General features: G+C 41.9%; 8 protein-coding genes across 10 annotated transcripts in view; 4 read left to right on the top strand and 4 right to left on the bottom strand.

The window, feature by feature from the left end:
* The window catches only part of LOC141810945 (NLR family CARD domain-containing protein 3-like), a 482659-nt gene that overhangs the window by 367037 nt on the left and 88886 nt on the right, over window positions 1-26736 (top strand). The gene's annotated exons all lie outside the window — the stretch shown is intronic.
* LOC141806167 (histone H3) lies at window positions 8118-8539 on the bottom strand. Its single transcript, XM_074691468.1, has one exon. It carries the CDS (start codon window positions 8526-8528, stop codon window positions 8118-8120), a length of 411 nt encoding a protein of 136 aa, XP_074547569.1. The 5' UTR covers window positions 8529-8539.
* Window positions 8885-9292, top strand: LOC141805131 (histone H2A-like). The gene has a single exon (XM_074689891.1). The coding sequence runs from the start codon at window positions 8909-8911 to the stop codon at window positions 9290-9292; it is 384 nt and encodes a 127-aa protein (XP_074545992.1). The 5' UTR covers window positions 8885-8908.
* LOC141806588 (histone H2B 1/2-like) lies at window positions 13183-13554 on the top strand. The gene has a single exon (XM_074692190.1). The coding sequence runs from the start codon at window positions 13186-13188 to the stop codon at window positions 13552-13554; it is 369 nt and encodes a 122-aa protein (XP_074548291.1). The 5' UTR covers window positions 13183-13185.
* On the bottom strand, window positions 14436-15109 carry LOC141805934 (histone H1-like). 3 transcript variants are annotated; one of them, XM_074691202.1, is made up of 2 exons: window positions 14538-15109; window positions 14436-14498 (listed from the first exon to the last, which is right to left on the bottom strand). In XM_074691202.1, exons 1-2 carry the CDS (start codon window positions 15063-15065, stop codon window positions 14436-14438), a joined length of 591 nt encoding a protein of 196 aa, XP_074547303.1. In that variant the 5' UTR covers window positions 15066-15109. The 3 variants fall into 3 exon arrangements, with proteins under 3 accessions (XP_074547303.1, XP_074547311.1, XP_074547294.1); XM_074691210.1 differs by having other exon boundaries at window positions 14436-14675; window positions 14751-15109; XM_074691193.1 differs by having other exon boundaries at window positions 14436-15109.
* On the bottom strand, window positions 17700-18058 carry LOC141806840 (histone H4). The gene has a single exon (XM_074692525.1). It carries the CDS (start codon window positions 18053-18055, stop codon window positions 17744-17746), a length of 312 nt encoding a protein of 103 aa, XP_074548626.1. The 5' UTR covers window positions 18056-18058; the 3' UTR covers window positions 17700-17743.
* Window positions 23141-23551, bottom strand: LOC141806216 (histone H3). The gene has a single exon (XM_074691574.1). The coding sequence runs from the start codon at window positions 23549-23551 to the stop codon at window positions 23141-23143; it is 411 nt and encodes a 136-aa protein (XP_074547675.1).
* On the top strand, window positions 23911-24315 carry LOC141806403 (histone H2A). Its single transcript, XM_074691921.1, has one exon. The coding sequence runs from the start codon at window positions 23911-23913 to the stop codon at window positions 24292-24294; it is 384 nt and encodes a 127-aa protein (XP_074548022.1). The 3' UTR covers window positions 24295-24315.

Here is a 26736-nt window from a genome sequence, read left to right as displayed (position 1 = left end):
GTTTGGTTCTGAGTCTTACCTATCCACACTGCTTCAGATTTATTTTGATTTAATTTTGCACCTGATGCCTCTTCATAAAGAGCAAGGTGAGAATTTAAAATGTCCATCTCTGTCTGGTTTCTGATGACGACAGTGACATCATCAGCGTAGGCCAAAGCAGCCACTCTGAAAGAGTCTCCAATCAGAGCACCTTTAATGCCATCGTCACTGTTTATTCTTTTAATGAGAGGACTTATGGCGATCACATAGAGCGCAGCGCTGAGAGGACAGCCCTGCTTCACTCCACGAAGTACTTGAAAAGGTTCAGTTAAAACACCGTTTATATTTACCTGTACAGTACATTTTTTATACAACAATTGAATCATTTTAACAAACTCACAGGGAAAACCGTATGCTCTCAAAACAGACCATAAATATTCATGTGATAAATAATCAAAGGCTTTTTTCTGGTCTAACCCCAGCACATAAAAATCAGTTTTACTACCATAAATAATTTCTCTTAGACAGCTGAGGTTGTCCCACATTAGACGGCCTTTGATTGCACATGTTTGTTCTTGTTCTATTATAATATCTAAGACATCATTTAGTCTATTCATTATTATTTTAGCTAATATTTTATAATCACTGTTCATTATTGTAATTGGTCTGTAGTTATCTATATCACAATCATCACCTTTTTTATATAATAAAGACATAACACCATGATAAAAGGTATCACCCAGGAAACCATCCTTAAAACCAAAGTTAAAGACTGAAACTAAGAGGTCAATGACATCATCACGTTGTTATAAAACTCAGGGGGCAGGCCGTCGGGACCCGGACATTTACCCAGATTTAACTGGTTAATTGCTGTGATGACTTCATCTTTCCTAACGTCACCTAACAGTGAGGAAAAGAAGGAGGGCTCATACGGTTTGATGACATCAACAAAGGAGCTGATGACGTCAGCGTCAGAAGCTAAGCACCCATACATAAGAGAGCAGCTTTCTACTACAGCACGCCTTTTCTCCTCTTCATCAAAACATAATCTACCTGTGAGATCTGTAACACATTTGATAAAGTTACTTTTCCTCCTCTTCTGACCGTCAGAGATAGAATAAGACACATTTCCTCTGTGGTCATTGCCGCTCACCTTCTGTATATTAAATAATAATTCGTTATTAATCTCATCAATCTGACTTTTCAGTTCATTCATTTCATTTTCTTCTATTTCACTTCTATTTTTATTACACTTTAATTCAACATACCTTTTCACTTTATCATTATACTCTATGTTTCTTATTCTATTTAATTCACGGCATTTAAATTTAAAGAAGTTCATCACCCTGTTTTTCAACAGCTCCCACAGTTCAACATCAGACTTTACAAACACTTTTAAATCTAAAACTTTTCTTATCTCGTCCTTTAATTCATTAACTAGTTCGACATTTTTTAAACAATTAATATTAAGTTTCCAAAATCCCTTCACATCTTTATCACAGCACATGACTGAAGCTTTCACTATGAGATGATCTGAGTGATTGTTGAGAAGAGTTTCATATTTCAATACTTTCATCTGTGTAGATAAATAAATCCGATCAATTCTAGTTTTCGTTTTCCCATCAAAACGGGTGAAGCTGATTTCTTGTGGATTTAAGACTCTATAAATATCATTTAGAGAAGCATCATTACAAATATCAGACAATAATTTGCCTTCCCTTGACATGGTAAAAGGAGTGGAGGCAATTCTATCATTTTTCTCTGTAATAGTGTTGAAATCTCCACATAAGATAATATTAAACCCAACATGAATGATTTCTCTTAGTTTTTTAAATAACTGCATCTTGCTTGCTCTGTCAGGTGCAGTGTAAACATTAATGATGCAGAATTTTTGATTCCTATAGAAGCAGTCAATCATTAAAAGTCTGCCAGGGATAATATCTCTACGTTTGGTTATATTGATATTATGATCTTTAAAGAAGATACCAACACCATCAGCACTACTTTCTCCTATGGATGTTATACTGGTCCCTTTAGACCAACGACTACACACATCAACTACATCGGTGTTACTTTTAAGTCGGAGCTCTTGTAAGCACAGCACATCAAAGTCCGTGTTTAACAGATACTTCAGCTTTTCATTTCGAAACTGAGAGGATTGTATTCCTCTCAGATTCCAAGAGCCGACATGGATGAGACACATAGAGAAGAAGAAACAAGGGGAAGTTATTTAGGACTTAATTTTTGATCAGATCGTTTCTCTCTCCCATGATCTGCAGCAGAGGCCGGGCGCTTCTTTCTTCTAACTGGGACAGGATCCGGGGGAGAGGACGAAGCTGAGCTGGAGGACGACGGGAGGCTCAACACCTCCAGTTCTCCCAGGGAGGTCAGAGGGGAGCTGGTCTGTGGTCCTCCATGGGCAGGAGAACAACAGGAAGTTTCGCTCTCGCTGGCGCTCTCGTAGTGCTCCGGGGATTCTCCGTCGCTGTCAGAAACCTCTTCACCGCTATCACTGATATCCTCAGCCTCACTGTCTCCATCTCCGATGTTATCGACCGCCACACCAGCTCCATCAGCTTCTCCTTCCTCGTGCCTGATGTTTCCTTCAGGGGGAGCTGGAGGAGGAGTGGGGACTCCGTGTGGCTCAGAAACCTCATCCTCCGCCAGCAGCTCAGTAGCTGGGAGCTCCTCTGCACCCCGCTGGCTGTCTTGCTGCTGGAGAGGAGGGACCTGGTCTGGAGGCTGATCTGGAACCTGCTCAGGGTCCAGATGAGGCTGCAGGTCTTCCGAGGGCTGGACGGACAGGGGAGGAGCAGCTTCTTCCTCAGGAGCAGGCTGGGGGGTTGGAGGAGGCTGGGGATTTGGAGGTGGAGGTTGTGAGGGGACAGGAGTCGTGTTTGGGACTCTTGAACTGTTGGCTCTCCTAGCTTTGTTTGCGTATGACAGGGGACAGGAAAAGAAAGTGTGTCCTCTCTGTCCACAGAGGGAACACTCGCTTTCTCCCCAGCAGGATTTGGCCTTGTGGCCCAGCTGACCACAGCGCCAACACTTCACAGTAGGACAGTCTTTGACTTGATGGTCTGAGGACTGGCAGATGAAACACTTGGCCACTTGGCCGCTGTAGATCACTTGGCCGTTGTAGGGACCCAGTGAAATGGAGTTGGGGATCTGCACAGGATGTCCACTACTGTCTTTGTGGAACTTCACTTTGTACTTCCTTACTCCGTACCAAATCCCATATTTATCAACGAGTTTGGACGGGGGCTGAAGGATTTCACAATACCTTTTCAGGTAGATCTCTATGTCAGGGTCGGGGATTTTGCCAGTCCAGAATTTGACCACGATATGTGTCACATCCAACTCTAGAGCTGACTCGATCTCCCACTTCTTCCACAGAGGATCATTCCTTTTGGTGGAAACTATTTCCAGGAAGCGCCGAAGAGGAGCCTCTTCACAGAAAATGAGCTCAAAGTCTCTTTTGTTCGGCAGAACGATGAAAGAATAAATATCTTGAGCACTGATCCATGTTGTTTTGAATAAAAGTTCTTCAGCGACATAATCTCTGGTGGGAACTTCTCCATCACCAACATATTTCAGTCTCACCCATAAAGTTCCAAATCTGGAAGCATAAGGAGCAGGACGTGAAGGTGCCATTGAAGCAAAAAGTAGATAGAGGAGAGAGGAATTAATGACATTAAACACTTTTTCCTCCCTTGCCTCTTCCGCTCATGGTTGATGTAGTTTCGGTTTCAAGTCGAACAGTTTCAGTTTCACAAGTCACAGTGATTTAAATGTTAGCTGAGAACTTGAAAGAAGACAGGGTCCATGTTTTCTTCTTCCTTGATTTCGATGGCGGCTGAAAGCTCCTCCGCGGATCAGCGCCATCTGCTGAGCTCTCCACAGAGCTGGAGATTAGGACTTTATATCTGGGACCTGCATTGTCACAACTGTTGTTGTTCACGACCTTACCTGCGGTGGGTTGATTTCTATTTTATCAGTCATTTGATTTGTAGGACACTCGGTGTTTTGTTCAGCTGCAGGTGTTCACACACAGACAAGCTCAAAGAACACGTTTAATAGTCTAAAAATCTGTTAGGGAGAACATTGTCATGTCTTTTAAAACAAAATGTACTGATGTGGTTTAGTTTCCCCACTAGTACGGCACTGAACAAACCATTACGGGTTATAACAACATTGGATGCGATCCTTAATCCTGTATTAATTTATTCATTCATTCAGTCATTCAAATGATCAGCTTGTCATCAAGCTCTGCTTGAGCCTGATAACGAGCCCTTCATTTGATTCAGGTGTGCTGGAGTGGGGAAAGATCTAAAACATGCAGGGAAAGGGTCCTCCAGGACCAGGGTTGGGTAACACTGCCTTAGACTGTCCACAACAAAAGGCCACTCTGAAATGTGCTTTTTTTTTTTTTTTATTGGGGGTCTGGGGACTCAGGACCAGTCAGTATCTGGTGTGACCACCATTTGCCTCATGCAGTGCAACACATCTTCTTCACATAGGGTTTATCAGATTGTAAACTGTGGCCTGTGGACTGTTGGTCCACTCCTCTTCAATGGCTGTGCCAAGTTGCTGGATATTAGTGAGAACTGGTACACGCTGTCGTATATGCCGGACAAGCACATCCCAAGCATGCTCAATGGGTGACATGTCTGGTGAGTATGCTGGCCATGCAAGAACTGGGACATTTTCAGCTTCCAAGAATTGTGTACAGATTCTTGCAACATGGAGCTGTGCATTATCTTGCTGAAACATGAGGTGATGTTCATGGATGTATAACACAACAATGAGCCTTCGGCCTCATCACGGTATCTCTGTGCATTCAAAATGCCATCAATAAAATGCACCTGTGTTCTTCGTCCATAACATATGCCTGCCCATACCATAACCCCACCACCACCATGGGCCACTCAATCCACAACATTGACATCAGCAAAGCGCTCACCCACACGACGCCACATGCACCGTCTGCCATCTGCCCTGAACAATTTAAACTGAGATCCATCCGTGAAGAGAACGCCTCTCCAACGTGCCAGACGCCATCAAATGTGAGCATTTGCCCACTCAAGTCTGTTACGGCGACGATCTGGAGTCAGGTTAAGACCCCGATGGGGACGACGAGCATGCAGTTGAGCTTCCCTGAGATGGTTTCTGACAGTTTGTGCAGAAATTATTTGGTTATGTAAACCAATTGTTTAAGCAGCTGTCTGAGTGGCTGGTCCTGTGTGTTTACACGTGGTCTGCAGTTGTGAGGCCGGTTGGATGTACTGCCATATTCTCTGAAACGCCTTTGGAGACGGCTTATGGTGGAGAAATGCTGGAGCGACAGATCTGGTTGACTTACTGCTGTCAGGACGCCAATTGCGCGCTCCCTCAATGCTTGTGATATCTGTGGCATTTTGCTGTGAGACAAAACTGCAACCTTTTATTGTGAGCAGTATAAGGTACACCTGTGCACTACTCATGATGTTAGATCAGCTTCTTGATGTGGCACACCTGTGAGGTGGGAGGGATTATCTCAGCAAAGCAGTAGTGCTCACTATCAAACATTTAGACAGATTTGTGAACAACATTTAAAGGAAATTCTAATATTGTTTATCTGGAATGAAATTTAGATCTTTGAGTCCATCTCATGAAAAATGAATGAGAGCAAAAACAAAAGTGTTGCATTTATAGTCTTGTTGAGTGTGTATGTATACACACACACACACACACACACACACACACACACACACACACACACACACATATATATATATATATATATATATATATATATATATATATATATATATATATATATATATATATATATATATATATATATATTTTTTTTTTTTTTTTTTTTTTTTCTCTCTCCAGCACTCTGATCTTTCACATGCAGTCCAAACTCGCTGAGTTCATCTTCACACTGAAGTGTTTTTGAAGGAGATCGGAGCAGCTCTAGACTTTGGACTGAAGCAGCTCAACAACTGCAGTAAAACATAAACAGTCCTCACTGACTTTAACCCAATGAAAAAAATAACAGAGAAATGTACTGAAAGAGTTCAGTGTATGAGACCTTAGCAAAAACAAAAAAAAAGTATCCTCTATCAGTTTGATTTTTACAATCAGCAAGTCAAATCCAGTATGTGATCAGGCTGTAGGCAGTCTCTCACACAGATACACTCAGTGTGTGTTACTGCAGAGTTTGTGAAGACTGTGGACAGATACTCTCTTCAAGTTTAAGAGTAGGAGTAGAAGTAGCTCTGTGACTGTACTCCAGCAGAAGTAAAAGTTCCTTTATTCACTTTTGACTTCAGTATGAAGTTTTGAGCACTCCTTTGTAAATTGGGTAATGAGGTGTGGTTAAACCTCTGAAAAATGATCTCAGCTCTCTGTGTGGTGCTAAAATGAAAGGGGGTATTCATCCCAATCCAAGCTGTTTAATTAATTCAACATTATCTGTGTAAAAAGAATGATGACATCCTCACTAAAACATTTACTCAGCCTTGACCAGGTGAACACAAGGTGCATCATGACAAAGATCAAACACGACAAAGAGCTCACTCTACTAGGCCAACCTGTTACAGCACACACTGAATACAGAGGCTCTTACAGGAGAAACATTTTCATTCAGCAAATGATACACACCTTTTCTCTTTAGCTTATAGCTTCACCTAGAAAATAGCATCTTATTAGTTCTGTTCCCACTGAAATATGTCACTCTGTATCTTCTTCACCACAGTGCAATCTGTCCAAGTTTCTTCAACCACATATTTATAATGAAGGGAATAAACATTTTCCACTGTGAAGCGCTCACCATATAGGAGCCAAAGAGCTCTGCTGCAGGAGGTGTAACACAGCCCAAAGCATTTCTGACCTGCTGCTTTCTTTTTTTCTAAAACACATTTAAGTGTATTAACATTTCCCATAGGAAAATATATTAATTACAGATTTGTTAAGGAGAAAATTCATCAACAAAGGATTCATTTAAGTGTATTAGTGCTCAAGAGACATAAAACCCCCACATTTTTAAATCATTTAAAGAAATACTAACATAGAAAAGAGGAGAGAAAAATCTGATGAGTCATTTATCATTGTGCTGGGGTATGAGTGATTCAAGAATATAGTTGTTTAACAGATCCAGTGGGTGGCCTGCTGCAGGTCAATGTGTAAAAACACTTAGTGAAAACATAGTTACAGAGTAGAAATGAACTTTGCCGTGGGGTGAAATGAGGTGGCTATTTGAAAAGCTTGAATATGACTGACAGAGCAGTTTTACCTGTTGTTGTTTAGCACCTCAGACAGCGACAGCAACGTTACACTCCCAGAGGAAGAGGACACAGAGGGAGTGAAGAGAAAACTTTCTGTGAACTAAGGGAAATCACAAAAACAAACAGGTAACAAAACACTGGTTTCCGCTGTTAATGTCAACTCAACACCATGCATAAGTTACTGTGTGATGTAAACGAATGAGAGAAACACAAACATTATGAAGCTGTTTTAACAGCTAAGAAAAACAGGATTCCCTTCTCCAGTCAAAACTGAAGCAAACATTTCATGGTGTATCTGACTCCTTGCTTGATGTTTTTCAACAGTTCAAAGTCTACAGTCAGTGAAAGAAAAAACAGGTGTGTGAGCCACATAGGAAGGATGGTCTCTTTGTTAAGTCAACACAGGATTTATTTCTGTGGCTTAGAAAGTATTTACTGCTCCTTGGACAAAACCTCGTTAGAACATAAAATAATTCAGTCATTGAAGAAACATTTCTGCTGTAGTCATCGTTTTCAATTAGAAATTGAAGACTCATTGCAGGAGTTACAAACTACCACTGTGTGGCAGCATTGGGCTGTTTCGTGGAGCGGTGCTTAGGACGTGTGGAGGAGAGCTCTTTTCTGTCTCCTTAACCTGTATTAACTGTTTCTTCAGCGTGTGAGTTAATGCTTGAGATTTTACATAAAAATTTTAGTTAATAATAGTTCTTCACATTGCCGAAATTGTCAAATGATTCTTCATCTCATTTGGAATATCTTTTTAAGACTTCCGTTTGATTTCCATTTTCAGCGGGATTGGGCTCTTTTGTTGGTGTGGTGGCTCTTAAAAGAGCCTTTGTGTTGTTGTTCAGAGCTGCAGACAGTCTAAGCTCTCTCTCCACGGATGCGGCGGGCCAGCTGGATGTCTTTGGGCATGATGGTGACTCTCTTGGCGTGGATGGCGCACAGGTTGGTGTCCTCGAACAGCCCCACCAGGTAAGCCTCGCTGGCCTCCTGCAGAGCCATGACAGCAGAGCTCTGGAAGCGCAGGTCGGTCTTGAAGTCCTGAGCGATTTCTCGGACCAGGCGCTGGAAGGGCAGCTTGCGGATGAGCAGCTCGGTGGATTTCTGGTAGCGGCGGATCTCCCGGAGAGCCACGGTCCCGGGCCTGTAACGGTGAGGCTTCTTGACGCCGCCGGTGGCCGGGGCGCTCTTCCGGGCAGCCTTGGTGGCCAGCTGCTTCCTGGGGGCTTTGCCCCCGGTGGATTTACGGGCGGTCTGCTTGGTTCTTGCCATGCTGTCCTCTTTCTCCGACTTGGACAGATATGTGGAGCCGTCAGAGCCTTGCTGCTTTTAAAGCAGAGGAGCGGATGTGGAAACGGTGACGCTGTTTGAGAGCTCCGGCTGGGGATTGGTGAGAGGCCGCTTCTGGAGCTCAGCCCCGCAGCTCGAGGAGAGGAGGGGGACAGAGCCCCCGCTAAGGCTCTGCTGCTCATTGGAGAGCGTGGTGGAGCGGAGCTGAGCTCGGTCCGCCCTCTGCTGCTCTGCTCCAAGCCTCTGTACTGGTTGGTGCGCCGGGGAAATGCGCGCGCTCTCAGCCTATATCAGGAGACTGTGAGCCTAAGGGGACATCATTTCTCTCTGAAGCCAGATTGAACAAAAACCAAAAACTTATCATGAGTGGAAGAGGCAAAACCGGCGGCAAAGCCAGAGCTAAGGCTAAGACCCGTTCATCCCGTGCCGGGCTCCAGTTCCCCGTGGGTCGTGTCCACAGGCTGCTGCGTAAAGGAAACTATGCTGAGCGTGTGGGAGCCGGTGCCCCCGTCTACCTGGCGGCTGTGCTGGAGTACCTGACCGCTGAGATCTTGGAATTGGCCGGAAACGCCGCTCGTGACAACAAGAAGACCCGTATCATCCCCCGTCACCTGCAGCTGGCTGTGCGCAACGACGAGGAGCTCAACAAGCTGCTGGGCGGAGTGACCATCGCTCAGGGCGGCGTGCTGCCCAACATCCAGGCTGTCCTGCTGCCCAAGAAGACCGAGAAGCCCGCTAAGAAGTAAAGTCATACCAAACCATAATCAACCCAAAGGCTCTTTTAAGAGCCATCCACTCCTACCGAAGAGACGATTTCCTATCTGGAGTATCAGGAAGAAAGCTATAGTGAACAAAGTAGGAGTCACCTTGAAAGGTTTATAATATGGTCGTTATTTATCTATCCAGTAGGCTATAGATACTCCAGTATTAGCGCGTCGATCACTGAAGTGTTAAGCTGTAATCTCCGACCATATGCTCATGTAAACCAGCCATAGAACAAAGTTTATGTGTGTGTGAGAGGAAGACGTGTCGACGAGTGGAAGTGAGGAGCTCGCCATTACGCACAAAGATGACTGAAAAAAAAAAAAAAGATTTGTCATGGACAAATCTCCAAATGTGACTCGGTTAGTTGCAGACTTAAAATAACATAAAGAAGAGTATCAACTACTATTTATAACATGTATGGGGTATTCTAGCGAAAGTGTCCAAATTGCTATCCCCTGACATGAAAAGAGCAAACAAAATATGTTCTGTCACATATGGTTGCAAAGGTCTTTTTTTATAAACTATTTTTTAAAAAAAACAATAAAATGAGATAGAGATAACCACAAAATATTAAAAAGTCACTTTTTCTTTCTTTTTCTTTCTTTTTTTTCTTTTTTTTTTTTTTTTTTTTTAGGATAGGCCTACTGTCTATTGGGAAGAAGCTGTTCCCTGCCCAGACCTCTAAAATTGAATTCATGTAAACAGCAAAAAAAAAAAAAAAAGTTTTTAGATTTTTTTAAGAGTGGTTAAACAGATATTTTTTGATTAAGTCTAAAAATGAGTTAAAAGATTTAGATCTATTGTGGGAATAAATGTTAATTACTTTTAATACGCTGATAAATAGTGTCCCCAGATTTTATGTCACAGCTGAAACACAACAGTTTAAAGTCATTGGTTGAGTCACCCCTAAGTCTTAGGGAGGGAAGCACTCTGAATTCCTGCACCTGAATAAATTCCAGAGATAAATGCATGTAAGTTGCTGATTGCTATCATTTTATGACACTGATAGCTTCTAAAGCCTGAATATCAGTGAGTTACATTAAAATATGTCACGGCCGTACATATGTTAACTTGAATATGGGTAAACATCTTGGGATTTTTATCAACATATTGTGTTCTTCTGCTAGAACAAATCTTCAAAGTATGCTTACTGCCCATGTGCTTGCCAGCATACTGTAGTAATTCAAAGAATAAGCTAAAAATCTCACAACCCAAACAGTCATGACCGAAACATCTGATAATGTCTCAGTCATGACACAATGGTTTGGGTTGTGACAATATAGAATGATTAGTAGTTATCAATTTAAAATGTATGTTCTGAATAATCATGTCAATAATCTCTTTGTTGCAAATTAACATATTTAAGACAATCATTTGTTTTGTATTTAAAGTTCTGTTTCCTATTTGAAATTGTAGAGCTCAGGAAAAGATGGCAAAACAGAATGCAAAAAGTGGAACTGAAAGGTTGAGAGAATTCAGACAAAGAGTGAGGGATGACCCAGTGAAATATGACAGATATTTAAAAAGGGAAAGAGAAAGAAGAAAGAAGTCTATCAGTGCCTTATCTGACAGGGAAAGAAGAAAGATCAGATGAGAATGGAGGGAAAGACAGCAAAAACACAGGGATGTGGAAAAAAGAAAAAAGAGGTGGACAGAACAGCAACACATGACCCACTTAGACCTGCAGTGTGTTCCCTCAGTGTAGGTTAAAATGTTTGCTTCTTGGTATGTGTCCTCTCCACTTCACTGTAAAGATCAGTAAAGCCTTTAAACTAGTTATTTCTCTTTAAAAACTTGATTTTTTTTATTGATAGCAAAAACAATAAATAAATGAATAATAAAAATAAAAACTGTTTGTGATTTTCTCACCATAGACATAGCCAACAACATTTAAGGGTTGCAACCTTGACAACTGGGTACTGGTCACAACCGAAACAGTGTAGTCATGATCGAAACACAGAGTGTTTTGTAAAAAAATAAAGTATTTTGATTAAAAATAATAATATAATAACACGCTAATTTGTTAACTTCATGTTCTGTTTTGTGAAATATTCACTTTGAAAATGATTAGATGAAAATTAGACATTTTACAAAGACATATTGCATTCTTTTTCTGAAGAATTGTAATATATAAACTTTGAAATCTGTTAAAATATCCATTGTTGTTGATTGAGTTGTGGAAACTGTCCAGAAAAATTTGAAAAAAAAAAAAAAAAAAAAAAGTCAATCTATAGACAACAGAAGAAAAATGATCTTAAAAGCCTGATATAATATTTTTTGGCATAGTTTAATATATGTTTTGGTTGTGACAAATTTTGGGAGATGTAAAATATTGCAAAACATTCTAAAAATACAACATAAAGATGAAATGCTCTTTTACTAGATGTGTCCCCTTTAGGTTTGGTATAATATATGTAGGGCCTAACTACGGAAGCGTATTGCATTCACTTGAAGAAAAAAAAAAAAAAAACTTAGGTTTGTCAGAGTAATTTATTTTTCTGTTTGTTTTTTGTGGTAATTAATTTTGTTTTTCTGTTTAATATTTTTTTATTGGTTTGTTTTTTGTTATAATTTTTTCTGTTTTTATGAGTAATTTTTTGTGGTAATTAATTTTGTTTTTCTGATTAATATTTTTTTTTATTGGTTTGTTTTTTGTTATCATTTTTTCTGTTTTTATGAGTAACTTTTTTCCTCCTGTTTTTTCCTGAAGTATCGAGCTACTTCAAAATCCCGCCAGAACCTCCAACCTGCTGTTTTTCGTGGTAATGGCAGGTTGGAGGTTCTCACGAGATTTCAAAGTAGCTCGATACTTCAGGGAAAAACATTACTTCTAAAAATGGGAGGAAAAAATTACCACAAAAACAAGGAAAAAATTATAACAAAAAACAAACCAATAAAAAAATATTAATCAGACAAACTAAATTAATTACCACAAAAAATCACTCATATAACAGAAAAATTATAACAGAAAAACAAACCAATAAAAAGAAATGTTAATCAGAAAAACAAAATTAATCACCACAAAAAACAAACCGAAGAATAAATTACTCTGAAAAACCCGATTTTTTTTTTTTCTTTAAGTGAATGCAATACGCTTCCGTAACTAACACATACAAAATTTTAAAATATTGCCAGCCCCATTTAGGACACTTTCGGTAGAATGCCCCTTATATAGTTAGAGGAGTTCATAGAAGATAGGTTTTTTTCCAAAATGTATGTTTCTTCCAGTGCAGATGTGTTCTCTCGGGAACCACAAAATAGCTATTGGCACGGAAACATTATTCCAACGTGAAAGATTAGATGTAAAGTTGCTTTACTTTAATTTTTAAAAGAGCTGCAGGTAAGGGCACCATGGGATGGACAACAAATGAGTTTTTAGTTTCACAAGTGCTTGTGTGCTGCTGGAAAAAAACTAGTACTGATGATAGGAAAGGATTACGAGATGGATAAACTGATAAATCTCAGTTAAGTCACATCAGATATCAATATAACAAACTTTGAAAATATTTGTGAACTCCTCTGTACTTTCTATATGTCTAATAGAGCTGCTGTGAAGATTATTTCCTTTTTCACAGTGCTTGGATTTTTAATTGTGTCTCACATATCTGTAGCTTTTTTCAGTCAGGATCAGGGCGCAGAAGCATATCACTCGATGAGGACGCACAAAGACATTTTGCTCACGGCGCACGGACAAAGCGGGAATCACTGAGGACTTTAGACAAAGCCTGACCCCCCTTCTCTGTCCAGGCTGCATTCAAACACCAGGTCCAGCCAATCCTGCACAAGCGGCAACTCAGCTTTATCTGCATGGAGGACTTATAAAATTTGCGCTCACGGCTCGAAAGAGTCACATTGTCTGAATCACCCTTCAACCATGCCTGATCAAGTGAAAGCGCCCAAGAAGGGCTCCAAGAAAGCCGTCTCCAAGGCCACCAAGAGCGGCAAGAAGAGGAGAAGGACCAGGAAGGAGAGCTACGCCATCTACGTCTACAAGGTCCTGAAGCAGGTCCACCCCGACACCGGGATCTCGTCCAAAGCTATGGGCATCATGAACTCGTTCGTGAGCGACATCTTCGAGCGCATCGCCGGTGAGGCCTCTCGTCTGGCTCACTACAACAAGCGCTCCACCATCACGTCGCGGGAGATCCAGACCGCCGTCCGCCTGCTGCTGCCCGGTGAGCTGGCCAAGCACGCCGTGTCCGAGGGCACCAAGGCTGTGACCAAGTACACCAGCTCCAAGTAAACAGCTCTGCTGACAACACCACCCAACGGCTCTTTTAAGAGCCACCCACTCACATTTAAAGAGCATTTATTCATGAAACGAACCGAAAAAACTAAGAATGCAGCATGAAGAATTAATATTATCACGATGTGAGTTCAAAGTGCTCTGTAGGATTCCTACTATGATTAGTTATGCTATACACTAGCACATGGCGTGCTATTTTGTTTCACTTACCTATTCTTCACCGCTTCAGTCACCTCTCCCAAGCCTGCGTCTTCTGAAACATAATAAGTCCATCCAATATGTCCCATTCACAGGCGACACCATTTGCACTGCGTCGAAGTGACTGCTGTGCTGTGAAACATGAGTATCACCCACTGAAATGCAGGGTTGCCACCTCCTAACAAAAAAGACTGATAGACACTGCTGCGATTATAAATGCACAATAAAACTACAGACTGAATCTTATTATATTGTATTATCATATTAAGTGTTGTTGGTACAGCACAATAACAAAGACTTTGTGTTCATCAGTTATTCAATTGTAATGTAAAGTCGTATGAGTCCCTTTCCCTTTTGAGTTTTCCTGGTGTACTCACTCTCTCTCTCTCCATCAAGCAAATCATTGTTGTGCTTAAGGTAAGGTTATTTATATATTCTACATGATTACTGACGGAGAAGAATTGAAAACTATATTATAAATGTAATCATAAACTTAATCTCTTTAGTTATCGCCTGACCTGCGGACAGCTCTTTTTTTCTGGAGCACACAACAACGAAGCCAGTACGCGGGAAAAACGCAAACGTGGCAACCCTTCTGGATTAGGCTCATTTAGTGTAACAGGTGTGTGGCTCTTAAAAGAGCCGTTTTGTTCCTTAATTTGATGTCAGGTGATAACAGCTCACTTCTTCGTGGCTGCTGTCTTCTTGGCTGCTGTCTTCTTGGCTTTGGGCTTGGCCACCTTCTTAGCGGGGGCTTTCTTGGCTGCAGGGGCCTTCTTCACAGCCTTCTTGGGGCTCTTGGCGGCCTTGGTCTTTTTGGGACTCTTAGCAGCCTTCTTGGGGCTCTTTGTTGCAGCTTTCTTGGCCGCTGCGGGTTTCTTGGCCTTCTTCGGGGTCGCTGCCTTCTTAGCGGCCTTGGGCTTCTTGGCCACTGCTGCTTTCTTGGCTGCTGGCTTCTTGGCTTTAGGAGCAGCTTTCTTTACGGGCTTCTTGACCTTCTTCTCTGCCACCTTCTTGTTCATCTTAAAGGATCCGGAGGCCCCGGTTCCCTTGGTCTGGACCAGAGTTCCCTTTGCCACAAGGCTCTTGACAGCGGTCTTGACGCGGGCCTTGTTCTTGTCCACATCGTATCCTCCGGCAGCCAGAGCCTTCTTGAGAGCAGCCAGCGACACGCCGCTCCGCTCCTTGGAGGCAGCCACGGCTTTGAGGATGAGCTCGCCCACGCTGGGGCCGCTCTTGGCCGGCTTGCTGCTCTTCTTCTTGGCCGCTTTGGCCGGAGCAGCGGCGGGAGCTGGAGCTACTTCTGCCATAGTTTACTCAGTTCAGTGAACGCAACAGGAGACGTGAGGAGGATTCTCTGGGTGTAGAGTTGATAAATCCTGAGCGGGAGGCTGTCCTTAAAGCACACATGAGAACCGTAGAGACTCAAGCAAGCAGCAGCTCGTCCACTCAGTCTGAAAGTCGGACAACTTGTGTTTTCTCTTTCCCTAAAAATGCTCCAAACTAAGTGTTGTTGGAGAGATCGAGGCTGATTGTTAAAGTAGGAGATACTGGAGCTTTTCCTCTTCACACTGAACTCATGTTTGTCTCTCAGGTTGTTGAGCTTTTGTTCAGGGAGACTCCAAACATCACAGATTGATCATGGTGATAGCAGCTGCTCATCGACTTGTCCTTCTCTTTTCTTTCATAAATCCATGTAAAACGCATCACAACTCAAATACATCCGCCTTTTCTGTTATTTACAAGTGTATGTAGAGACACAAAAGCAGAAAAGTCATCTACTGGTCGTTGTTTGTTTAGAATATGGTGTTTTTGAGGAAGCAGCAAACACACAGATGTAGGATGAGGACTGTACAGTTTCTCACTGTGATTGAAGGTGACTCTTTGGACACTCAGTGTTAGAAATAATTGATTCAGTGTATAATGTATGTTTGTGTTCACTTCTTTAACTGGACCTTTGTTAAGGCAGAACATCATGGACAAAGTAAGTGACGTTTCTAATGATTTTCTTTCTTTAAAGTGGACATATCATGCTTGTTTCTCCTTTTCACTATGCCAGACTAGGATGCCTGTAAAGCATTTCTGTCCTCAGTACAATTCATTTAGGTCCTCCATTGCCCCACAATAGCAAAAAATACAATATGTCATTTTTTTTAATTCAGGGGGTGTAAGGTCTTGTTTTCAAATTTATTAGATTATATGTACGTATTAAATCAGGGATACGCATGGTGTGTCCCCTTTCAACTCTGAACTGGTCCAGAAATGGTCTCACAAATTTTGGCAAAATTTATTCCATATTTCAAGCATTCAATAAAAAGAGTTATCAACTTTATGATTAATTTTTATTTCACCCCACAATTGTCTCTTTGAGCACTTGAACAAAAATATTATCAATTTCATATTTGAAGTTGATTATAACTACTTTGTTTCAATGGTTTTCAAGTATCCTGGTCTGAATTTCTTTCACTTGTGGATCAAACAAATAAAAGACTAAAAACAGAAAACTGTGTCTTTTGTCCATATCTGAACTTTATGAAGGTTTATATTAGCATTAAATAAAATGGCCACAGTTATATATATATATATATATATATATATATATATATATATATATATATTTATATATATATATATATACTATGTTATTTAATTTGTCTGATCATCGTAGGTTACGTTATGTGATCTATGTTAACAAATGGGACATTGAAAAACACTATTTTTCATTTATTTGTTTTTAATTCAAAAAGGAAAAAAAACTATATTTTGTATTTAAATTTGTATTTAAATTTAAAACTGAATATCAAAGGAACACACAGATATCTTAGCGGCAATGTTTTGTCACAACACTTGTATAAGCTTAAAGTTTGCTGCCTCGCTACTAAATGTATCCGTCCTGAACTTCAGACTTTTTCATCTGACACCTTTGTGAATGATCTATAGATAACAATAAAGCAGAACAGTCCTCAGGCTTTTATTCGAGAAGAGCTGAACTGCTATACCTGAACAACAATACACTACAACAACAATACAATACAATGCTGCAAGACGATTGACGCTTAGCTTTTGTAGCAGGTACAAAGGTAAAATGGCCCAAAGACAAATAGAAAGAAAAAAGTGTAACATAAGTTTAGAAATTATTTCCTAAATATTTTACAATAAATATATAAATAAAACATATACACCAAGGACTAATTACTGGCCCTGGTGTCGTGTCATGCTAAGAACATGCAGCTCTCAGAGCAGCTTTCTCATGATACAGAACAGCTGACTCCCAGTGTGTGAGAGCTGGACCCACACTTTCTTCCTTTGGTTGCTCAGCTCTTACTCAGTCACTCAGCCTTGCTCCTGGTACTTTCGTTTTTATTGAGGCATGATAGCAGTGCTTGTGAGGATACAGTATTGTACCCAGACGAGTTGCAACCGGGGGACACTAGGGGTCTTGTCTCCACTCAGGGAGAGAAGACACCTGTGAGGACAGCATGTAATGTTGCTTAATGCAAATTAAAGAGACACCTGCAAATAAGCACTTGAACCAGCAGGTGTCTATTTCTGTGCATAGTGTGAAGAGATTTAATTTTACCACAAAAGTAGCAATTGCAGCACAAATTTCCTGGGGAAAGTAGGGGGCTTCTTTGAGAAACACTGAATGAAAAAGGGTTAATCAAATCACCAATCGTATCTACCAGGATATGTAAAACCATGAGGCTACAAAATGTACCATTTTAGGTGCAGAGCTCAGGAGCTGTAAGAACCCGCTTTTCTTTAAGACTAGAGATTTAAAAAAAAAAACACAACACTTCTAGTAGTGCAGAACTGTTCATTGCGGTGAACATCACTTCTGCTTGTACACCAGTCTTCTTGTCTGTGCAAAACCTCATTGAACAATCAGAGACAATGCTTAAAAATGAAGAATTCTGCTCTTCATGGAATAAAGTGTGTGGCCCTGAAAAGGGCCTTTGGTTTTTTTAAGTTGAAAGGTGTCGATGGTTTAACCTCCGAATCCGTACAGGGTGCGTCCCTGTCTCTTCAGAGCGTAAACCACGTCCATGGCGGTCACGGTCTTTCTCTTGGCGTGCTCGGTGTAGGTGACGGCGTCACGGATCACGTTCTCCAGGAAGACCTTGAGCACCCCGCGGGTCTCCTCGTAGATCAGACCGGAGATCCGCTTGACTCCGCCACGGCGAGCCAGACGGCGGATAGCGGGCTTGGTGATGCCCTGGATGTTATCACGGAGGACTTTACGGTGACGCTTAGCGCCTCCTTTACCGAGTCCTTTTCCTCCCTTTCCTCTTCCACTCATTTTCAACAGTTAGCTGTAGCGTACGATGTGGAGCTGAGACACACTGCTCGCTGCATTAAACACTGCATGAGGACGTGCCAGAGCTCCGAGGCAGCGCTTTTCTTCCTCCTCTCCTTTCTGTCGTCTATGTGGATTTCGATGTTTCTGGTAGATCAGCGCCCTCTGCTGAATCAGGTTCTCTTCTGCTGCTTTTGCCCTGATCAAGATGAGCAGAGACGACTACACTACAAGTCGTCCGCATTTACAACCGACTCATCAGTCGACTTTAAAACGTACAAACACCAAGATGGTGAAAACAGAGTAGAATCACAGTAGTAAGGGCATTTTATCCGATATTTGACAAATCTGGGAACTAAATTGTTACCAAGAAATTTCTTCACCTATGTGTTTCTAAAGGTGTCATGTACTAAAAGTTTGAAGTTCAACTCCTGTGGGAAACCTCTCAAAAAACTTCTCAAAGTTGGGGTACTGATAACCGATTTTCAAAAATTCAAAAGTGCTTAAATTGGACTTAAGTGACCTGTGAAGGCTCAAACTAGGGATTTTTCATGATTCTGAGCTGATTGCAAACAATTATTTTTCAGCAAGGCAACTCCCTAGTGAAAAAAACTCCCAATAACACCCACTCACACATACCCTGCAGGGTACATTTAAATTTAAAAAAAGCATTTTTTTTAAATGGTAAATAGGCCTAGTTTCTGTTTAATGGTGATTGCTGTAGTTGGTTGACATTCAAGTTAACATTAGCACCAGACATGCTAAAGTCATTTGGGTCCTTTTTCCCTGTTGATCATGGACAGACAAAATATCTACTGCTTTAACATCCGATAAGTATTATCAGCATGTTTTTAATGCGTTCCTTAGAAGTAAGTGATGTTGTTTGTTTCCTTATCTTCACAAATGTAACGTGTGCATTCTATTAGTTATTTGACTTTCATATATATTTTGTAAGAATGTGTTTCATGTTTGAGTTATATTTTGATGTTTTCAGTGATATTTTCGTGTTACTGAGACATATTGATATTACAAAATATTAAATCTATATTTTCATTTTACTTTGCATGCTATGATAGTCTAAGATTAGGCTATAATTGCAGTACTATGGATGAAGAGGTTACTCCAGCTCTGCTTTATCGTTTCATCTGTGGAGGCCTAGATACACCAGCTGAGAGGCTTATACAAGGAACTCCCTAAGGCTACTCTACTTTTTTGAAACATGTAGAAGCAGTTGGAAATGCTAGGATTTTGGAGCTTATGCAGGGGTATGACCAAGAGGGAAGACTTAGGTACCACAAAAAGTAGAGGTGTCCCAATCCGATATTGATATTGGATATCGGTCCGATATCAGCAAAAAAACAAGTATCAGTAACTGTTGCCTACCTACTGTTGCTGACTACTGTTCTTTGTTTGAATAATATCACTTAATCAAGCCTTTTCTAACATGACAGACATACTACAGAATAAGTAATAAAAGTATTCATGTTTAATGCTGATATCGTATCGGATTAATATCGGTATCGGCCAATACTCAATGCTGCTGTATTGGTAACGTATCAGAAGTGAAAATGTAATATCGGGACATCCCTAACAAAAGTGTCAAAATGATTTGTACAACAAGTTTGTCGAGGTCACGAAGAAGTCAGCTAAAGCATCAAAGGCAGAGAAAGAGTCAGCAAAGCTGCAGCGAAGACTCTGAAAAACAGAGACGCTAGCTGATCTTTTCTCATGCCTTCACTGGGTGTGATACGATTTCTGCTATCGCTGGCCATGGGAAAACAACTCTGTTTGACAGGTAATAATAATATTAATAATAATAATAATAATAATAATAATAATAATAATAATAATAATAACAATAATAACAATATATCATAATGAAATATTTGTATACTAAAAGGTCTGAAACAAACCTGAAGTGCTTTCTTTTGCAGATTTGCAGATTAGAAGCCAGCTGTGTAACTGTCTCTTCATTTTTTCCTCCTATTAATGACAAAGGAACAGATTAAATCTGTCCTGGGAGCTGGCCCACACGGTGACGCGTTTCGTGTCCTCCAATGTGCCCCGCTGTCCATTCTCCTGCTGCAGGGACAGCGGCTCTGACCGTCTCCGCTACCGGGTCTTTCCAGCACACTTTTCCGTGGTGTCTAGGATCAGTCAGACCAATCAGACGTTTGCCTCGGCTGCAGCACATTTAGAGGCTAGGAGAGGCGCTCATTTGATTGGTGGAAACAGCGCTCGGCTGTGTTAAACCCACTCATGGCTTTTCTCCTCCCTTTCTGGAGGCGTGGAGGCGTGGAGGCGTGGAGGCGTGGAGGCGTGGACGCGCACCTCTGCGCTCCTCTGCGCCTCTCTTGGCACTGCAGGAAACTTGCAAAGTGCGTTTTTTTCTATTTGTTCGATTAATGAACAGGAAACTCTTGGTGGAACTGGTGGGTGGCTCTGAGAAGGTCTTCAGAATTATATATATATTTTGTTTAATGTAGCCAATGGTGGATGCTCATATAATGTGGAGATATGTTGATTTTAGATTGTTTGTGTCAGTGGACGTCTCACTGTGTTTTTAACACTGAGCATTCAAAACCAGGAATTATTTCAGCTCAAGCTCAATATTGAGGTTTGAATTGTTCAGAGAGCTCTTCCTGGAGCGATTTTTAAAACTTCTTTGAGCAGTTAATCACTAACTTTTCCTCTTGTGAAGACGGTTAAACTGTTTCCATTGTACAGAGGACTGAATTATCATAAAAACCACAAAACAATAGAACCAACTGCCTTATATTACGTCAGACAAAAGACATTTTTTAACATTTAAAATTAACTTTGTGATCACACTCATGGGAATTAATGAGGACAGTTCAGGTTTACATGGTAAAATAGCATACAAGTAACTTGTAAATATGTGACAAGACAAGTTTATTAAATCGCAAGCAAAAGCACAATCGCAATATTGTCCACCTAATCGCCAATCGCACCTTTTCCCCAAATCCTGCAGCGCTAATCTACAGCCAGGTGATATGGTGATGGCAGACAAGGGCTTCATAATTAGAGATATCTTGCCAGAAGGAGTTTTATTAAATATCTCCTCTTTTCTTGTCAATGGACAGTTCACTCAACAGGAAGTTAATCACAACAAGCGGATCTCAAGTGCCAGAATTCATTTTGAGCGCTCCATCCACAGAATTCATGTTGACCCTTTAGTCAGTAAGCTTCCTGGCCTTTTATTTTTACACCTTTCTGCTCAACTTCTAGGCCTGATCTCAATGTGGATTCTAGGAGCAGACAGAAGGGTGTGATCAGGACCTTTTGGGGCGTTTCTCTCAAGCATAAATGTGTAGCTCAAACTATGTTTGAGGTCTTTCTTCACTTTGACCGCTCGCGTGTTGACTGACTTTTTTCTTTGCAAAGGAAAATAAAACCTTGCTGGCCGGCAGAAGTCTCTATTTCATTCTTCACCAGAAACAGGAACATTTCCACAACAACCCGGAAATGGGTGAGATGTCACAAATGACATAGGACTTAACAACTGGATCATCAATCACGACAAAGAGCTCACTCTACTAGGCCAACCTGTTACAGCACACACTGAATACAGAGGCTCTTACAGAAGAAACATTTTCATTCAGCAAATGATACACACCTTTTTTCTTTTGCTCATAGCCTCACCTAGAAAAAATAGCATCTTATTAGTCCTGTTCCCACTGAAATATTTCACACTGTATCTTCTTCACCACAGTGCAACCTGTCCAAGTCTCTTCAACCACATATTTATGAAGCGCTCTGCTGCAGGAGGTGTAACACAGCCCAAAGCATTTCTGACCTGCTGCTTTTTTTTTTTTTTCTTCCAATACACATTTAAGTGTATTAACATTTCCCATAGGAAAATATATTAACTACAGATTTTTTAAGGAGAAAATTTATCATGAACAAATACATTTAAGTGTATTAGTGCTCAAGAGACATAAAACCCCCACATGTTTAAACCATTTAAAGAAATATTAACGTGCTGAGTAATTCAAGAATATAGTATATAATGATATAGTATATGATATATAGAAATGTTGTTTAACTGTTCCAGTGGGTGGCCTGCTGCAGGTCAATGTGTGGAAACACTTAGTGAAAACATCCTCACAGAGTAGTAATCATCTCTGCCGTGGGGTAAATGAGGTGGTTCTTTGAAGAGCTTTAATACAATTGACAGCAGGTTTTCAGGTTTTATCTGTTGTTGTTCAGCACCTCGGACAGCGACAGCAACGTTACACTTCCAGAGGAAGAGGACACAGAGGGAGTGAAGAGAAAACTTTCTGTGAACAAAGGGAAATAACAAAAACAAACAGGTAACAAAACACTGGTTTCTGCTGTTAATGTCAACTCAACACCATGCATAAGTTACTGTGTGATGTAAACAAATGAGAGAAACACAAACATCATGAAGCTGTTTTAACAGCTAAGATAAACAGGATTCCCTTCTCCAGTCAAAACTGAAGCAAACATTTCATGGTGTATCTGACTCCTTGCTTGATGTTTTTCAACAGTTCAAAGTCTACAGTCAGTGAAAGCAACAGCAGGTGTGTGAGCCACATAGGAAGGATGGTCTCTTTGTTAAGTCAACACAGGATTTATTTCTGTGGCTTAGAAAGTATTTACTGCTCCTTGGACAAAACCTCGTTAGAACATAAAAGAATTCAGTTATTGAAGAAAAAATTCTGCTGTAGTAATAGTTTTCAATTTGAAATTGAAGACTCATTGCAGGAGTTACAAAGCACCACTGTGTGGCAGCATTGGGCTGTTTCGTGGAGCGGTGCTTAGGACGTGTGGAGGAGAGCTCTTTTCTGCCTCCTTAACAGTATTAACTGTTTCTTCAGCGTTGGAGTTAATACCTTTGATTTCACATTTAGTGAAAATAAAATATAAGTAGGCCTGAATTATAGTTTTTCACGATGCCGAAATTTCCTTAATGTTTTTTGTTGCATTTAGAATGTCTTTTAGAGACTTCCTTTTGATTTCCATTTTCTGCGGGATTGGGCTCTTTTGTTGGTGTGGTGGCTCTTAAAAGAGCCTTTGTGTTGTTGTTATTGAGCTGCAGACAGTCTAAGCTCTCTCTCCACGGATGCGGCGGGCCAGCTGGATGTCTTTGGGCATGATGGTGACTCTCTTGGCGTGGATGGCGCACAGGTTGGTGTCCTCGAACAGCCCCACCAGGTAAGCCTCGCTGGCCTCCTGCAGAGCCATGACAGCAGAGCTCTGGAAGCGCAGGTCGGTCTTGAAGTCCTGAGCGATTTCTCGGACCAGGCGCTGGAAGGGCAGCTTGCGGATGAGCAGCTCGGTGGATTTCTGGTAGCGGCGGATCTCCCGGAGAGCCACGGTCCCGGGCCTGTAACGGTGAGGCTTCTTGACGCCGCCGGTGGCCGGGGCGCTCTTCCGGGCAGCCTTGGTGGCCAGCTGCTTCCTGGGGGCTTTGCCTCCGGTGGATTTACGAGCGGTCTGCTTGGTTCTTGCCATGCTGTCTTCTTTCTCTGACTTGGAGAAATACGTGTAGCAGAGCGGAGCCTTGCTGCTCTTAAAGCGGAGGAGCGGCTGTGAAACGGTGACGCTGCTTGAGAGCTGCAGCTGCTGATTGGTGAGAGGCCGCTCCTGGAGCTCAGCCCCGCAGAGGAGGGGGACAGAGCCCCCGCTAAGGCTCTGCTGCTCATTGAAGAGCATGGTGGAGCGGAGCTGAGCTCGGTCCGCCCTCTGCTGCTCTGCTCAAAGCCTCCTTACTGGTTGGTGCGCCGGGGAAAAGCGCGCGCTCTCAGCCTATATCAGGGGACTTTGAGGCGTTGAGGACATTTCTCTGGATCCAGGCTGAAGAAGAACCAACCATGAGTGGAAGAGGCAAAACCGGCGGTAAAGCCAGAGCTAAGGCCAAGACCCGTTCATCCCGTGCCGGGCTCCAGTTCCCCGTGGGTCGTGTCCACAGACTGCTGCGTAAAGGAAACTATGCCCAGCGTGTTGGAGCCGGTGCCCCCGTCTACCTGGCGGCTGTGCTGGAGTACCTGACCGCTGAGATCCTGGAGTTGGCCGGAAACGCCGCTCGTGACAACAAGAAGACCCGTATCATCCCCCGTCACCTGCAGCTGGCTGTGCGCAACGACGAGGAGCTCAACAAGCTGCTGGGCGGAGTGACCATCGCTCAGGGCGGCGTGCTGCCCAACATCCAGGCTGTCCTGCTGCCCAAGAAGACCGAGAAGGCCGCCAAGAAGTAAAGTCTCATACCTGACTGCTAACAACACAAAGGCTCTTTTAAGAGCCACACACCTCCACCAGAGAGACCACTTCCTGTCAAGAGTACCATGGAGAAAACTATTATTAACAAAGTAGCAGTCATGGTACCCCTTGAAAGGTACATAAAATGGTCGTTAATCATCCATCCCGTAGGCTACCGAACTCGAGCAATGGTGCCTCGATCATTTAAGTGTTCAGCCATCTTCGACCATGTAAGCCAAAAACAAAGTTTTTGTGTGTGTGAGAGAGGGAGAAGTTTCGACGAGTGGAAGTGAATAGCTCGCCATTACGCACAGAGATGACTGGGAAAGAATGATTGATCTTGGACAAATGTCCAAATGTGACTCTGTTAGTTGCAGACTGAAAATAACATTAAGAAGACTATCAACTACAATTTACAACATTCATGGGGCATTCTACTGAAAGTGTCCAAATTGCTATTCCCTGACATCGAAAGAGTTAACAAAATGTCTTCAGTCATATATGGTTGCAAAGGTCTTTTCTTATAAACTATTTAAACAAAAACAATAAAATAAGACAGAGATAACCAAAAAATATATTTTAAAAAAATCATCTTTTTTTTTTCTTCAGGATAGGCCTACTTTCTATTGAGCTGTCCCTTGACCAGATCTCTAAAATTCAAGTCATGTAAACAACACCAATTTTTTTTTTTTTTTTTTTTTTTGTTATTTTTAGAAAATGTGGTTTAACCCCCAGAAGTACAAAAAATTTCTACACGTGAGTACACTTAATGGACAAAACGTCTGCCCTCAATATTAAGCTAGAAAACAATATTGAATTGATATTTTTTAAGCTTTCACTGCATTAAATCTATTAAACTACTTCAGACCTATCTAAAAATATAAAGTTTTATATAACTTTTAACTTTCCTGAGCTCCTGCAGGAACAGACGCCTCTTGGAGAGCTTCCTTCTGTTCCAGGAGGGTTGAATAGATGTGAAGAGGATGAAAGCATTAAAGCAGGAGACGTCAACCATGTGGAAGAACAGGCACACAGGCCAGCGGCATGTCTTCCTGCGGCAGGAGTATGTCCCACATGCAAAAGGTTAAAAAAAAGGGAAAAGCAATAAATAAATAAATGTGAAAATGTTTTTACACATCCTGATTAAAAAATACAGAAAGAAATAAAGAAAATAGTTTATTGCTATATCACACAATAACATGAAATGAGTAACAGTAAAAAAAAAAAAAAAAAAAAAAGAGTTGTGTAATTACCTGGACCAGATGGTCGACACCCCCTTTACATCAGTTGTAGTCCAGGATAATTTTCGGTTTTCTGGATCCTGATGCTTCAACCTCTGGCTCTCTGTGTCGTGTGCTCAGGAGGAGGACGTTTATGTTTTTTTTTAGGCACATATGACACGATTGCCTTGTTTTGAGCAAAGGCAAACAAAGATGAGAGAACTTGTCTGCCCCTCATTTCAACCAACTTTTGGTGAAGCTCAGGCTTGTTTGCCCGCACTGTCCCGACCAGGGCCATCTTGTTTTTCAGAAGCTCCTCAGCCAGGGGGAAGGAGTAAAGAAGTTGTTGGTTGTTACTGTGTAGCCCTGGAGGCCATCCGTGAGCTCCAGCACAACTCACATCCCCTGTTGACGTTCTGGTGGAGCAGAGCCAGACGTCCCCGTGTAGACCTGGAGCCTCAGCGCATACAACGTCTTAACATCACAGAGGGCCCAGATCTTTAAGCCATACTTGGCTGACTTCGATGGCATATACTGGCGGAATGAGCAGCGGCCCCTAAATGGGACCAGCTGCTCATCAACACAGATATCCCTCCCTGGGTTGTACATCATGGGCAGCAGGCTGCTCCACCTGGCCCACAGATCACGAACTGGGGCCAGCTTTTCTCTCCTATGGCGTTGTGGTCGGGAGAGTTTGTCGTCAAATCTCAGAGCCTGGTTAATTTGCATAAAGCGGTCCTTGGGCGTGGTAGCTGAAAAAATTGCTCTGCCTGTATCATTTTCCCACAAGCTTAAAACGGATTTGTGCAGAGATCTATACAGGCCAGCCAGAAAAAGTAGCCCCAAGGAAGCACGCAGCTCAATCATATCCAAATCTTTCCACTGACCGTTGGCCCTCCAGGTTGGTATAGCCCAGGACCAGCTGCAGGATGTCTTCTGGGAAAAAGACATCAAAGGCACTCTGAGGATCCCTTATTCTTGCAACAGCAAAAAGCGTTGGCCCTGGTCTCAAAATGGCAGGCGGGTAATATGGCAGGATCTCGTGGTGTGATGGAGACCACAGGTTTGCTCCATTTTTGGATTTCCACTCAGTGCTGGACTGTGCTGCTGCCTCTACCTCCTCTTGGTCGATGTCCTCTTCCTCTTCTTTGTCCTCCTCCATTACCTCCTCCATCTCCTCCTCCTCCTTCATCTCTTCATCCTCTGTCTCCTCATCCTTTG

This window comes from Halichoeres trimaculatus, unplaced genomic scaffold, assembly GCF_033239565.1.
Source record: "Halichoeres trimaculatus isolate MK-OKI-2021-1 unplaced genomic scaffold, fHalTri1.1 fHalTri1_scaffold_2, whole genome shotgun sequence".
Taxonomy (NCBI): Eukaryota; Metazoa; Chordata; class Actinopteri; order Labriformes; family Labridae; genus Halichoeres; species Halichoeres trimaculatus.
Note: the sequence above shows the minus strand (reverse complement) of the source record. Positions and strands in the feature narration are given on the sequence as shown.

Coding starts and splice junctions, on each gene's coding strand:
- LOC141806588 (XM_074692190.1), top strand. CDS start 13,186: ATGCCTGATCAAGTGAAAGCGCCCAAGAAGGGCTCCAAGAAAGCCGTC.
- LOC141806167 (XM_074691468.1), bottom strand. CDS start 8,528: ATGGCAAGAACCAAGCAGACCGCCCGTAAATCCACCGGGGGCAAAGCC.
- LOC141806216 (XM_074691574.1), bottom strand. CDS start 23,551: ATGGCAAGAACCAAGCAGACCGCTCGTAAATCCACCGGAGGCAAAGCC.
- LOC141805934 (XM_074691193.1), bottom strand. CDS start 15,065: ATGGCAGAAGTAGCTCCAGCTCCCGCCGCTGCTCCGGCCAAAGCGGCC.
- LOC141805131 (XM_074689891.1), top strand. CDS start 8,909: ATGAGTGGAAGAGGCAAAACCGGCGGCAAAGCCAGAGCTAAGGCTAAG.
- LOC141806840 (XM_074692525.1), bottom strand. CDS start 18,055: ATGAGTGGAAGAGGAAAGGGAGGAAAAGGACTCGGTAAAGGAGGCGCT.
- LOC141806403 (XM_074691921.1), top strand. CDS start 23,911: ATGAGTGGAAGAGGCAAAACCGGCGGTAAAGCCAGAGCTAAGGCCAAG.